Genomic DNA, 14,681 nt, shown 5'->3' on the forward strand with positions numbered 1-14,681 from the left:
AAATAAAAATATAGGAAAATCCAAAATCAGCCTTTATTTATATTAGTATATGAGGCTGCAAGTACAATAAAGACTATAAGGCTGCAAGAACTATAGAGACAAGTCACAAAAGACTAATCCTCATCATAACAATCCTCATCAAAAATAGAAGCAGCACAATGCTCAACAGTGGATGGTAGTGCTGAAGAAGATGATGCACCAATTCCACTTCCAGATTCGGCCTCAATATTCAGGGCAGCAAGAGAGAGATCCAAATCAGGATTTTCTGCATCCACATCCCATTCTTTAGAAGGACCACTGTTGTATTCTGGACCCCTACGAGATGCAAGGTGAAGGTTGGAGTGCACATAAACAAGATCCTCTGCTTTCTGTGAGCCCAACCTATTGCGCTTCACAGAATGAATAAAACCATAAGTGCTCCAATTCCTTTCTGCTGATGAAGAGCTTGCCACTTGTGAAAGAATACGAATGGCAAGGTTTTGCAAATGTACACCATTTGCTCCATGACAAATCCACCACCTAACTGGATTCATGGTGCTTCTCTCCTCCAAAGCTGATATATCTGCATAATCATCTATTCCTGCAGCAAAACTGGCAAATTCCTCCTTTACCTCCCTATGTAGATGAGAAGGAAACATTCTCATAAGGGCTTTTTTCACCCCAGTAGCCACCTCTCTATCCTTATGGGGTGCCTTCCTCTTCCCATTGCTTTTAGCAATAAGCTCCTCATCATAAAATTTGGGGTTCAAAGCATGTGCTAAAGTGTGCAATGGTGTATTGAAATTGTTCCACCTATCAACAATGATTTTCTTGATCAAACCAGCAAAATGATCATCAACAAACAAAAGTTGTGGAGACTCCTGCGAAATGATTTCCATAGTATTCTCAACCATGGAATCCATGCCATCATATACCTCTCCCAAGAAAGGTTGGTCAGTGTCAGCAGTCCGGAGAAGCTCAAATGCAGGGGTTGTGAACTTTAGCAAGAAATCTACCTTGCTCCACCAATCCTAATCAAGGCACAATCTACGCACCATAGATCCCCGCTCTGAATCTGCTTGTCTCCACTCAATCCAAAGTTGACTCACCACCATAGAAACTAATGCATGCTTAACCTCAACAAGGCGGCGCAACATCACGAAGTTTGAGGCATATCTTGTCTTAGCGACTTTTAACAACTCCAATTTGGAGTACTCTCGAAATATGGCCTGAGACTGGTGGTGGTTGGTGATGAATTTGATAATCTCCCTTGCTTCCCCTTTGAGTTCCTTTATCCAGGAAACTTTGTTGTCGATCTCCTCTAAGATCAGATTCAGATTATGGACAATGCATGGTGTCCAAAAGATGTGGTCATACCTCCCCTCAATAATTAAACCTGCAACTTTGCAAACCGGTGCATTATCCGTGATAATTTGCACCACCTTGTTAGGCCCTATTTGTTCAATAGCTTTTATAATAACACCAGCAATGTACTGTGCATCTTTCACCTCTCCTGAGCAGTCTTCTGCCTTGATAAACATTGCTCCTTTGGGGGAAGTGGCAATGATATTTATCAATGGTCTGCGCCTCATATCTGTCCAACCATATGAGACTATGGTAACCCCAGAGCTACTCATGGAAGAACGAATTGGAGCTAAAATGTCCTCCACAAGGTCCTTCTCATTTTTGAGAAGCTGGGTTCTGACTTTCTCATAGTTGGGCCCCTTGTACCCTTGAGGAGCTTTGTTAACTGCCCTTATCATATCTTGCCAGTAAGGAGAGCGAACAACATTGAATGGGATACCACATGCATAAATGCACCTAGCCACTCTGGAATCAGTTTCTTCTCTTGCTTGCACATTCACCAATCTAGCAATTCTGCTATCCTGAACTGAAGGGGATGCCCCTGGGCCTCCGGTATTTTTGGGTGCTGGTTGTTCATGTTGTTGAGTGTGACCAGCTCTCCTCTTTCTTGCTTCAACTACAATCCTTGGCTCAATGTTAGATGGAGCTTGAGTAAGCTCATCATGCCTTCTCTTAGTACCATCCCCCTCATCTTGCTCTCTTTGATATGCCCTCCTTGCCAACGGATCTGATGGTTTTGTGCAACCTGAAATCCCCTGTCCTCCTCCATGCAATAGATGCGCCTTCACTCTTGGGTAGGAGCCCTTGTACGTATTATTGCAAAGATTGCATCGCCATTCCCATGAGCCACCACCTCCACATCTTTGAAGCTTCGTCATAGTTGGCCCTAGGGCTTGAACTTGCAGCTGCACTTTGGCTGGAAGCCATTGCTGCAAAAATAAATTAAAAAAACAAATCTGTAAATAAAAAGTTAAATAATAAAAACGTTTTTCATATTTTTGGCTGTATAAACCCTAGAAAAATTGAAGAAATAGTAAGAAAAAACTAAGAAATGAATGTGGCTTACCCAAATTAATTTTCTGTGGCTGAAACTACCCTAAAATGCCAGAAAAGAGGAGAAATATGGCTGTAGCTGAGTCAAATCTGCTGCAAAAATAAATTTAAAAAACAAATCTATAAATAAAAAACGTTTTTCATATTTTTGGCTGCCTAAACCCTAGAAAAATTGAAGAAATAGTAAGAAGAAACTAAAAAAATGAATGTGGCTTACCCAAATTAATTTTCTGTGGCTGAAACTACCCTGAAATGCCAGAAAAGAGAAGAGAAATATGGCTGTAGCTGAGCCAAATCTGCTGCTACTGAAATCTCCTGCTGAAATCTCTTTCTCTTGCCGCTGAAATCTCTTTCTCCTGCTGCTGAAATCTACTTTGCTCACTGCTCAAAACACCCTAGCTGAAACAACTGCAAGTCTCCAAGAGAAACGACTTGCTGAATAGTGTGATGAGAGAATGAGACAAACTGCTCTTTTATAACTTTAGAATAGGCTTCTAGAATTTATCGGAAACCTAAAATTTTTTTTAATAACAAATAAAAAAAAATAAAATTAAAAAACAACACATTACAACTGGGAAACGTGGCAGTACGGCCGGAAACGCGTTTCCAAGCCGTACCGTACGCGTTTCCCAGTTTCGTTTCTGTTTCCTGCCTGAAACGACCCCTCCCCCCACGTTTCCTGCAACTTAGGTGAGTATGCTTTGTTTCCTTCCAATTGACTAGTTGAGGATGTGCACAAAATGAATGTTGCAATGATAAGGCCATTTTGGTGGGATTGTGGTTAGAGCTTTGGTTGCCTTTTACAACAGTATGGTTTCCAGAGGTTGTATTCCATTTTGCATCAGTGGCATGCACTACCACATTATTACCAGATGTGATTTGATGTGTGACTCGATGAGTTTGGATCAGATTGGCCTCCAAACAATTTGATTCTAGTTGGGGCAGTTCAAACTCGCAGATTAAATATGAATTGTACTATAAAACCCAATTTTGGTGTGTTTTCTCTCATTTTTTGCCTTTGAGATACATTCTTGTTTGCCAGTTTCTTTTGCACTTGTCTTGTTTTTATTCTTGGTCTGATTCAAGACTCATTGCTCTTTTTCCTTATTGAGGTTTTGTTGATTTTGAGTTTGTTAGCTTTGTTCTATCCCTTGTCCTGACTCCTAAGTGTATGTTGACCTTCCACTGATTCGGAGGACGAGAGGATATCTCGGTTTCATATGTTTGGTTTGTTTGGATTTCCTATAAATGGTGGGTATTTGCATGGCTGGTTATTTATTAGGGGCTCCTCTTGAAGGCTGTGTTGGCAAAGAGTGGGCTATTTGATGGTGGACTCATCCCTTAGAAGGTTGTCTACAAGATGAATGGTGCAGTGCTAGAATTATTTTGGCAGGATTGGGGGCAGAGCTTTAGTTGCCCGATGCTTAAAGGCTATATTCTGTTTTGCATTGGTGTCATGCCCTTGCCCTTGTTCTCATTGTGGATTGGGATTCCACTGGTTCAGAGGATAGGTGGATTCATTGGCTTCATAGTGTTGGGTATGTTCAGCTTTCCTATAAGTTGTGGGTTTTTGCATGGTTTGTTATTTATTAGAGATTCTCCTTGAAGGCTAGGGTGGTGAAGAGTGGGCTATATGATGGTTAAATTGTTTGCCAACACCTCGGGCTAGTGAAATGCATCTCTGGTAGTGTCAGTTTGCAAATGGTGGTTGGAAGTATGTCCAGGATCAATGTTTATTTCAGCTTCAGGGAAGAATCCATTGTTTGGTGGCCCTGTTTGGTGATTGCAGCTATTAGAGGTCATACCTTTTTCTTTAGGATTTGGCGCTTGAGGATCTCTACTCAGCTCTGGGATATCTGTTGTAGGTTGGTATTTGATATTGAGGTCAATTCTCTGACTGCTTTCTGTAGCATGTGGCAGAATGAGGTACATATGTAGTTGTTGGCCAAAGGTTTTTTCCAGAATAAGGATGTGAAGTCTCGAGATGCAGTAGCTTATTCAGATTTTAGTTCTGCTTCAGTAGCATTCAGGAAGATGATATAAGTTCCATTGTATACACCCTTCCTTTTTCTCATTTGCTATGCAAATATTTTTTTGTAAATATATGTCCCATTGCTTAGATGTCGTGTGTATGCTTAGCAGCATAGGCTAGGGAATCTTATGTGTTTGTGTACAATTATGCTATGCATATGTGTTAGCATCAAAGCTAGTTGTGCTGTTAACCGATCTGGGTGGCATTAGAGTGATTACCAGTCTTCTCTTTGCTGCAACATATGTGGAATAATCATGTTGACATTATCTTGTAAATGTTAATTTCCAATTATTTTTAATACTGATTTATTTAAGTGGCATAAATATGGAGTCTTTAATTGAAGAATTCAATGTTTTGTCACCTATGTAAAGAGACATGAAAGCCCTTGTTGTGGATTAAGGAACTGGCTAAATTGCTGTACCTAAACAGGAACACATTATCCCATGGCCTTCAAGTAGTTGAAAATTTAGTGTGGATGATTGGTGATTGCATTAGAAGGCTTAATCACACATATATTTTATGATTAAATTCAACGATTTCAGGTAGTGAGAAGATCATCCACTGCTAAGATGGCTGCAGATGCTAAACAGATAGAAGATTACATCATATCCTCCATCAATGCTGCATATGAAAGGGTTCGTTTTGATATAACCATGTTACTTATCTTGACATTAGGCAATGCTTTATTCTTTTCTCTTCCACATTGTGTTAAAAGTAGCTAGAGATGGTCAGGGAACCAGATTTCTTAAAGTTGATGGTTTTGCAGGCATTGGGAGCTGCAAATGCAAAATCTGTGGCAGAACATGAGCATCCTCTGAAGATACTTGCAGAAGATGTGAAGATTATTGCTGAAAGAGATGCAACTATTTTTAGGCCTATTTTTTCTCGTTGGAACTCTCAATCCATTGCAATATCTGCGTCCCTCTTACATAGTCTTTATGGAAGGGAACTGGTAAGTGTATCTATAGCTGAAGACATCACAATTTTCCTTTCAGATCTTGGGATGTTATTCCAGAACTTGTTAATTAATTCTTTGTCTTAGCTGAATTTATCATGCAAGAAATATTGAAATATTGAAGATCCAAATATTTTCTTGGAATTTTTTTGACATGTGCCTAGAAACCTTTCCTTGATGGAGTGTCACATTTTTCGGAGGATGTTACATCTGTACTTCCAGCAGCTGATATCCTGGAGCAGTGTTTGATTGAACTTGTCTATTCTGTAGACGAAGAGGATGAGTTGAATGGTTGTTACAAGCAAGGGATGTCTCCTTATCAGGTCTCTACACTTTTTAACTGGAACAGTAATATCTGTTTTTTTGTCTAATGCATATATATATTTTTTCTACTTTTCATAGATCATTATTATTGGTTTTTGCAATGCTAACATAATTCATTATGGGGAAGTGACAACTAGTTTCCTCATATTTTCTTTAGTTGCTCCTTAATGTGGTTGCATTTTTGTGATTGATTAGGACATTATCGTTTTCACAAATTATTGTTTCTTTTCACGTGCTTGAGAATTTTTTAACCATGATTAAACACACTTGTTTATTGTTTCTTAAATCATGTTTTCTAGATTGAAGCAATCTGTGCTCCAATGATTATGCGGTGGATTAACAATCAAGTTGGGAAAATCATAGAATGGGTTGAGCGGGCAATTCAGCAAGAGGTGATTTTATCTTCCTGTTCTTTTTAATGCATAGTTATGAAATGACTTTCATATTTACTGCATAATATACAGAATGTCAATGGTGATGTCGAGATTTATTTGATATGCCATTCATGGACAGTAGAGACAGGAGTTGGTCATTTAGCCTTTAGCTTTGAAGACTGAATTTCCTGGCTGGTGATATGTAATATGTGGGATGAAACTTAGCAGTAAAATAAATGTAATCTACATGTCCTTATGCACTGTAAAATTAATAGGGGAATTGTTATATGTTTTTACAGAACAAAAAAATTCAATGGATTGCATATATCAATCCCATTTCAGATTTCGGGGACACATTTCCTGTGATTTGATTCACCTTAGTGTGTCCTTTGAATAGGAATTTTGAACTTTTAGTACCCGTTTATGGATATCTTAATTTTGTCAGTTCTATTCTTATGAATCCCTTTATTTCTTGTCAAGTGTCAAGCGCCAGCTCAGTTGCTATTCTTTTTGATGTTTGATTGTTATGGTAGATACATAATTTGGTGGTCTTTTGAGGTATGCAGATGCACACACTTAATCTTGAGCTTATGTTAGCATATTGAGTATAATGATTCTTTTCTACATGTCCATGACACAAGCTATTATTTACAAGTTGTTGTTTTGTGCAAGTTTGAAAATTGAAATAGCCATGAGTCATATCTGAGGGTCCTTGAATTGGGTCCACCAACAAGAATAGGAATAACATTAAAGAAATAAGTACAAAACTATTCATATATCTCATATTCTTGATATATAGAAAAGGTATGAGGTTGTTTGCAATAGAACTTATCATGCACTATATCCTTCGATATATCATTATAGTTACACTTTTCTCACATATTTCTAATATATTTTAGATGATTCTTTATATTATGATCTTGTATTAAGTGTAGGGTTATTATAGTTTCTAGTTGTACGATTCCAAGAGCTTACAACACATGCTTTCTTGAAAATTATGTTAGTCCTACATATGACTTCTTGCTATAGCATTTTAACTTCCTAAAATTTACCAATCACATTGGTGTTTTATGACCATGCCACTTAGCATTTTACTTCGAAGTCTCACCTTAACTACACTAATGTTAAGGACCAAGGGAAAAATTATATAATATGAGTAAGGAATATAAAATAATCTGTAGTAGGGTTTGCATTTCCTACAAGAGGTAGTGCTCTACGTTGTTTAGGATTTGGGATTGTTGGTAATGTCATTGATGAATCTATGTTTTTGATGTCAAGTCCCAGCCAAATTGTGACAGTCACTGCATGTGGGTATCGAGCAACCTAGCATGATTGCCATACTCTTGTTCATGGACTATGTGGTCCTTTTGTCTTCCTTTTTTGAAGGCCTTCATAGGTAGTTGGAGGGTCTCACCAAATTTTGTGATGTTAAGTAGATGATGGTCAACCTTAGCAAAAGTAAGGTCAAGATTTTCAATGCTGCCAAGAAATATTTGAAGGATATTGGGGGTCTAGTTCATGGGTACTTGCTTCATCTTGAGGCTCGTGATTTGCAATGCGAGCTCTACAAAGGGTATGCTTCCTTGGCCTTGCACCAATGCTAGTGTTTCGGTTTGCATTTTCAAGACATCCTTATGAGAATGCACCTTTTCGAAAACGTCATCGAACCTACCATTTCATTTTTGGGGTTGATTGTCCTTTGTGGTTTAGGCATACCTTAAGAGGGTGTAGTGTCTCAAGCTATGACATGATTTATTGTAAAAGGTCAATTTGCCACACCAATGTCCAAGATGAGTTTGGGACCCATCTGTTATCCTTGGAAATCATTTTGAGACTTGTTTTCTGCACTTTTCTTTCAACTGTGATAGATACTCCTATCTCGCTCTTTTCTAGGTCGAGTAGATTACCCTTTTAGGACAAATATAGAGCTCGTTCTTAAAGGTCACTTCATTTTTCCAAATCCATTGGTATCTCTAGTAGTAGTGTCTTGTTCCTTTCATTGATTTTTTGGATGCTCATGTTCAACTTCACATTAAAGGAGCGATCAATAGGGCATTTAAGAATAACATATTGTGTGTGAATTTAGAGAGCCTGGGTTTTTCCCATTGGTCTTGGCGCTAACATTTTTTTATTCTGAGTTTTTTATCCAGGTATAAGATGGTCTAATTGTGTGATAACAAAATTGTTGAACTGAAAAAGATCTAACCACTCTGATTTGATCTTTTGTGGAACTTTTCACTTATTTGATACCTGAGATGAATTATTATTATTAGACTTAATGAAACTAGTATCAATATTCTTTGCAATATAGGTTGACTCTTTCCCTTCTAAGCAATGTTGATACATTGACTGGTTAAGGTATTTTTCTCTTATGGTCAGGATGTCGATAAGGTGTTCTTCTAATATGATTTTCTCTTATCATGCTTGTAGCGCTTTGTTGGTTTACTTTCGGTATATGATTATCTTCATGCACTGACATTGCTTGGTTGGTTAGTGGGTATTCACTTGGAATTTTCATCATTTGTACTGCAACATCTGAGCATGTCTTTACTTCAATGGAATTGGCATCCTCTAGTGCCATGATATTAGTTGGATTCCTTCTCCTCAAATTTGAATTTTTAATGGAGTCTTCAATGCTTCCTTTTGATTAAGTCGTTTTGTTCTATTTTTCAACTACTGCTTATCACTCTCAAGCTTATTGATTTGCGTATTGATTATGATTCTTTAAATGTGTTAGTGTCTTCATTTTTTGGATTGTTGATTATCCGTAGTGTCTTCATTCTCATCTTTTGAACCTCTGATTCATTCTAATAACCATTGATTGAGGTTTTTTAGGCACAAATTTTCTTGTTCTTTCTCCAATAGATTCTTATTGAACTCTTTCTCGAGAACTTCCTTTCTTGTTCGAATTTTTTATTATTGTTTCATATCTTTTGTTTTCATGACCTATGCTAGTAATTTTTGACTGTGGTCCCTTAGGTGAGAAATTTCCTCAACCTTTTCGATTGACTCCTAAAACATTTCCTCAAGATCTTTATATTTCTATTGTGATACCTTATTGTTTTGTTGAAATTTTGCGAGATCTTCCTCTAATTTTTTTATTTGTATTTTTGTATTACCTTGATAATTTTACATCTTAAATAATTTCCTATACATTGGACAACAACATTTGCATTTTTTAAAGTTAACAATACCTAAACTCCATATTACAAAAAAAGACATTTAGTCCAAAAATTTAACTTTTGTGGAATTCATAGGTCATAGTTTTACTTATTCTCCAACTCACCTATTTACTATTAGTAGGTGCACAAAATATGAGTATCAGACTGTGATTCTCACTAGAATTTAATACTCCTTTTACTTTATAAATATATATTTTAAAAACTTATGAAATGGTTGTACGACTATTTTTCTTCCAACCAAAATAGACTTTGACTTGGGATTTTATGTAGTTTCATAATTTTGAACTTAGATAAAACGTGTATAATCTCCACTTAATTACACCTTTCTATCTTTTTGATATTAATATTTTTTGTGTGTTTTTTTTCAAAAATACTCGTTGAATACTTTTCGACTTACCTCTTAAATGATAGTTAGGGTATTAAGTTTAAAGGCTTACTTTGTACCCTTTGATATATTCATATTTAAACAAACTTTATTGTTCCCGTGCTTTTTAATATGCCTTAGTTTCCTTAAGCGGTTGATTGTGACTGTACGAAACAATATAAGATGACACCTACACAAATGTGTACGAATATGTGGTTGTTGCGAGTAAGTATAAAAAACGGTTTGCGAGTACAACTCTATGGTGGTAATTACCCCAATAGACGTGTCTATTTAATAATCAATAATTAATAGGTGGATGATAGGCATTTAAATTTATGGTAGGGAATATTTTTAGTAGTCATGGATAGAGGGTTGAGATTTATTTCAAAGGTAGTTATGTGTTTTGTACTTTTCATTTTAATGAAGAAAATGTTATAAAGTTAAATTATATATATATAGATATAATTTTGAACAATGTTGCACGGAGCAGGGATGTTTTTTGGAAGCGAAGCATCATTTTCCAAAAATCTAGGAAGCGAAGCGTCTTGGAAACATCTATTATATATGTATATATATATTTTTTTAATTAGTTGTAGAAGATATGAAAATGTGTGTATTTGTCCATAAATCAAGATAGATATGGCATATGTTGTACATCAATGATTAATTATTCGAGCATCAACCATATAGAATCTAGATTCTTCTCCTCTTTTCTAGCCTTTGCCTCTACTTTGATTATCTAGGGATATTAGTCAACGTTGCCCAATTTTGATCAAACAACCTAATAAAGCCTTTGTTAAGTTTAGGTATGTTCTATGCTAGAGCAATTTATTTAAATTTTCATAGTTAGCAATCACATCAACATTACAATAAACTGCAGATAGAACATAAATATAAAATCGCAGAAGACAAGCCAAGACAAGAGGACACAAGATATGGCGCGAGCCAGGGACAAACCCCACAATGTGTGGGGAAACCCTTTGATCAAATCTTCTTTTATCTTCAAAATTCAGCAGAGAGAGAGAGAGTACATTTGCAACAGAAGTCAACACTTTGACTTTATCTAGATCTAAGCATAGATCATCTCCTATAATGATGAGATCATCATGTTGCATCTGGTTCTCTAGTTGCACCACTGCATACTACATCATGCGGCTGTCCATGTCCATGATCTTGCTCAAACTAATGTGCATCATCATCACGCTGCTGCCCCTGCTAATGTATCATTGTGCTGCCCATGCACATGATCTCATAGTGCTGCCCATGCTAATGAATCGTTGTGCTGCCCATGCACATGATCTCATAACTTCAAGTCCTCCTAGGAGAGTTTCTCCTAATCCATGCTGTCATCCGAACTCAAGGTAAACTGTAGTACTGCCTTGGAACAGCCTTAGCTGCTTGCTATGGCTTGCAGCCTAGCAAAGCAGCCAGCTGTAGCTGTAGACTTCTTCAGCAAGCCTAAACAAGATCCCAAATAGCAGCGTTGCCCTTTGTCTTCTAATCTAGTGACTGCTGCTCCCAAACGTACCTTATTCATGCCTTAGAATAGCAGTATTCCATGTTGCTCTTTTACGCTGATATGTGTCTTCTTTATGCTGCGGCTCAACTTCCTTGGCAACGTACAGAAGCTCCCTTAGATAGCTGTAGTTGTGACAGCAGATAAGAGCACCTTCAAGTCTGAGTCTTCTAGTCCTTCTTACTGTGGCTTAGAACAGCATATATAGGTCTGTCCTAGCTGTGTATATACATCCTCCTTGACTGCGGCTAGATGATTACATGATTCCTTCAGGACAGCGTTTAGGGCACTTAAGGACAGCATAAGATTAGGTCTCCCTTGCCAGTGTTTAGACCTCCTTTATGTAGCGTATAGGATTCTTCATAAGCCTGCGGCTAGGGCACATTATGACTGCGGATTGGGCACCCACTGAACTGCACCTAGGGCATCTTCTTACCTGCGTTAAAGGGTCTCCTAGGACTGTGTCTATAGGGACAGCGAAGTCCCTCTTCTTGCTGCATATAGAACAACGTATAAGAATCTAATTACTGTGCCTTCATGGACTGCATATTGAGCCTCCCTTTGCTGTCAAGAGTACCCTCAAATGCTATGGCTAGGGCACCCTTAGATGCCGCTGATAGATTTACTGTGGCTAGGGCATCATAGGCCAGCGTACATTTTCATGGCGTCTCTCTCCTGCTCCAAAAACCCAAGACGTGGAGAGGAAGAGATCACCACAATAATGTATGTCACAAATGACATCAAATCCTCTTTTATTTATACTAACTTGTAGAGGTTGAATAGACACGTCGGTTGGGCTTCTAGAGCCTACATAAGTGCTGGTCGGCTTGATAATAATTACATAAACAAAATAAATTCATATCTCCATAAATACTTATTGGAATTGGATGATCTTTGGATCAATCCTACACCTTTCGACGAGAGGGATCCAATAAAAATATCAGCTGCCATAAATAAGCTGACCCACATGGAGTTTGGCCCTAGTTGCCAATTTAACACTCCCTCTCAACTAGGGGGAACTCCATCTGTTGATCCATATGTCCGACTGTACTATCTCTGCCATCAGTGCCCTGCACTGCTCTGCCCATATTTGCTCAGCTCTGCTGGCTCTGCTCTACTCTGCTCTGCTCAGCGCTGCTGGCTCTGCTCTACTCTGCTCTGCTCAGCGCTGCTGGCTCTGCTCTACTCTGCTCAGCTCTGCTGGCTTTGCTCTGCTCTGCTCAGCGCTGCTGGCTCTGCTCTGTTAAGCTCTACTGGCTCTGCTCTGCTCTGCTCATCTCCGCTGAACTATGAAGAAGAAGAATTGATCGAGAATGAGTCATATCATTCTCCACTGACCCGAAGTCAGACTCAGAGTGCGTACCACTGGTCCCAGACTAGTCTCAACCGACCCGAAGTCAGCGTCATAGTATGTACGACTCTCACTGGTCCCAGACCAGTCCTGCACTGACACAAAGTCAGTCTCGAAGTATGTACCACTGGTCCCAGACCAGTCTCAGCCGACCCGAAGTCAGCGTCATAGTATGTACAACTCTCACTGGTCCCAGACCAGTCCTGCACTGACACAAAGTCAGTCTCGAAGTATGTACCACTGGTCCCAGACCAGTCTCAGCCGACCCGAAGTCAGCGTCATAGTATGTACAACTCCTACCACTGGTCCCAGACCAGTATCATTGATCCCAGATCAATGGAGGACATCCTAGCGTAGGGAGTACGGTAGATACAACGATGCGTCCATCGGTACTACTATGGTCCCTAACTTCATTTCCCCGCTCATTGATCAGATGAGAGGTACTTCCCATGAGTCCCAAACTGCATGGGTAGGATGCCTCGACAGGAGAACTTAATCAATCCTGTCCTCACAGGAGAACACATCAATCCTGCTACAATCGCCATGGAGAACACATCAATCCAGGCCTCACAGGAGAACACATCAATCCTGCTACAATCGCCATGGAGAACACATCAATCCAGGCCTCACAGGAGAACACATCAATCCTGCTACAATCGCCATGGAGAACACATCAATCCAGGCCTCACGGGAGAACACATCAATCCTGCTACAATCGCCATGGAGAACACATCAATCCAGACCACACAGGAGAACTAATCATCCTGCTACACAAGAGAGCGAATCATCTTGTCCCACAAGAGAGCGAATCATCTTGTTTTAGTGCGCACCACCAGGGGAGGGTGAGTCACCCTGTGGTCGTATGTTGCTCCAATAGAACTGCAAGCCCCCCAAAGCTCCTAGAGCTCAATGTATGCAGCATGCAGGACCCTTTTACAAAGGTCTCTCGACGACTCCAAGTCGTTCGGGAAAATCACAAATTTGATCTTTCCTCAGGGCTCTGTCCTGAACATCATCTCAGTGTGATGGAGCCTCCTTGATCATCGACTTACCATATCCCAGATAAGGCAGTAATTGATGTCTATCTGCTGGAGCAATTTTCAAATACGGGATACCTCAATAATCGAATCCCATCTCTGGTTGTCACAGAGATTCACAGTGGTATTCATCATGTGTACAAACAGCTCACTGAAGTGCTTCAGCAACCAGACTGCCTCACAGAAGGCCATACTATCAGCAATGTATTCTGCCTTGATGATGCTCAGAGTCACCGACTTCTGCTTCCTGCTCATCCAGGATATCAAGGCAGATTCCAAACAGCACTGAGGAGTGCTCTAGTGATCCTCCATACTTCCTGCCCACTCGTCATTCGAATAATCATGTGGATTCATATTTCCGGCAGTGTATCTCAATTCATGAGAGATTGTGCCCTGAAGATATCTTAGAAGATTCTTGGCACCAGTCTAGTGAGGCTCAACCAAATATGAGCTCACCATGCTAACTGCAACACAGATGTCCGGATGGAGGTTCTCCAAGAACATCAACGCGAATGAGTTTTTGAAACTCAGAGGCATTTCCCAAATCTGGTCCGACATCATTACCATATAACTTCTGAAAGTTAAGATCCTCGAGGCAGTCACAAGCTTGCAGCTTATCTTCTCACATTTAGAATCCAACTCCCTCTGTCTTCTATAAATGAGAGGGTCTGCACCTGTCAGACATAGGTGCCGGTACGAGAGGTTTATCATCCACAACCTTCGAGTAATGGTTTGGATCGGTTTCACTCCTAGTGAATCTCAGCTGCATTAGACAACTATTAATCCTCTCATACTATGCCCGAGGTGTTTTTCTTCAAGCCATAGAGGGCTTTCTTCCGCCTGTATACATGAGATTCCTTGATCATGATTCTCAAACTCCTCAGGTTGTTCCAAACCTGTGAACCTGCTGCATGAGGGGAATGGTCCCCTTATAATATTTTCCTTCGATACTTTTCAGATGTGTACCTTCATGCTTCTTTTTGAATTCAGGCATCCTAGTCACCATCTGACTCATAGACCTCCGGTGCTGAGTCAATGGACATGGTCCCCAGTGGACTTCCTGCAACTTGATACAACCCTGAACTCAAAAACATCTTTAAAAAATCTATTTTCAAACACGTACCTTTCCATCGATAAGTGCCACCATGC

At 39.3% G+C, this 14,681-nt stretch overlaps 1 protein-coding gene across 3 annotated transcripts in view; it reads left to right on the plus strand.

Annotated features, from left to right (window-relative positions):
- Nucleotides 1–14,681, plus strand: part of LOC149219667 (protein unc-13 homolog) — a 298,200-nt gene that overhangs the window by 83,446 nt on the left and 200,073 nt on the right. For all 3 annotated transcript variants that reach the window (XM_089384442.1, XM_089384441.1, XM_089384440.1), the window contains exons 14-17: nt 4,972–5,064; nt 5,196–5,381; nt 5,549–5,707; nt 6,008–6,100. In XM_089384442.1, coding sequence (XP_089240568.1) covers nt 4,972–5,064; nt 5,196–5,381; nt 5,549–5,707; nt 6,008–6,100 — 531 coding nt within the window. The remainder of the gene's footprint in view (nt 1–4,971; nt 5,065–5,195; nt 5,382–5,548; nt 5,708–6,007; nt 6,101–14,681) is intronic.

Source organism: Pinus tabuliformis, chromosome Q (genome assembly GCF_031772625.1).
Source record: "Pinus tabuliformis cultivar Carrire ecotype Pingquan chromosome Q, CPIR1, whole genome shotgun sequence".
NCBI lineage: Eukaryota > Viridiplantae > Streptophyta > Pinopsida > Pinales > Pinaceae > Pinus > Pinus tabuliformis.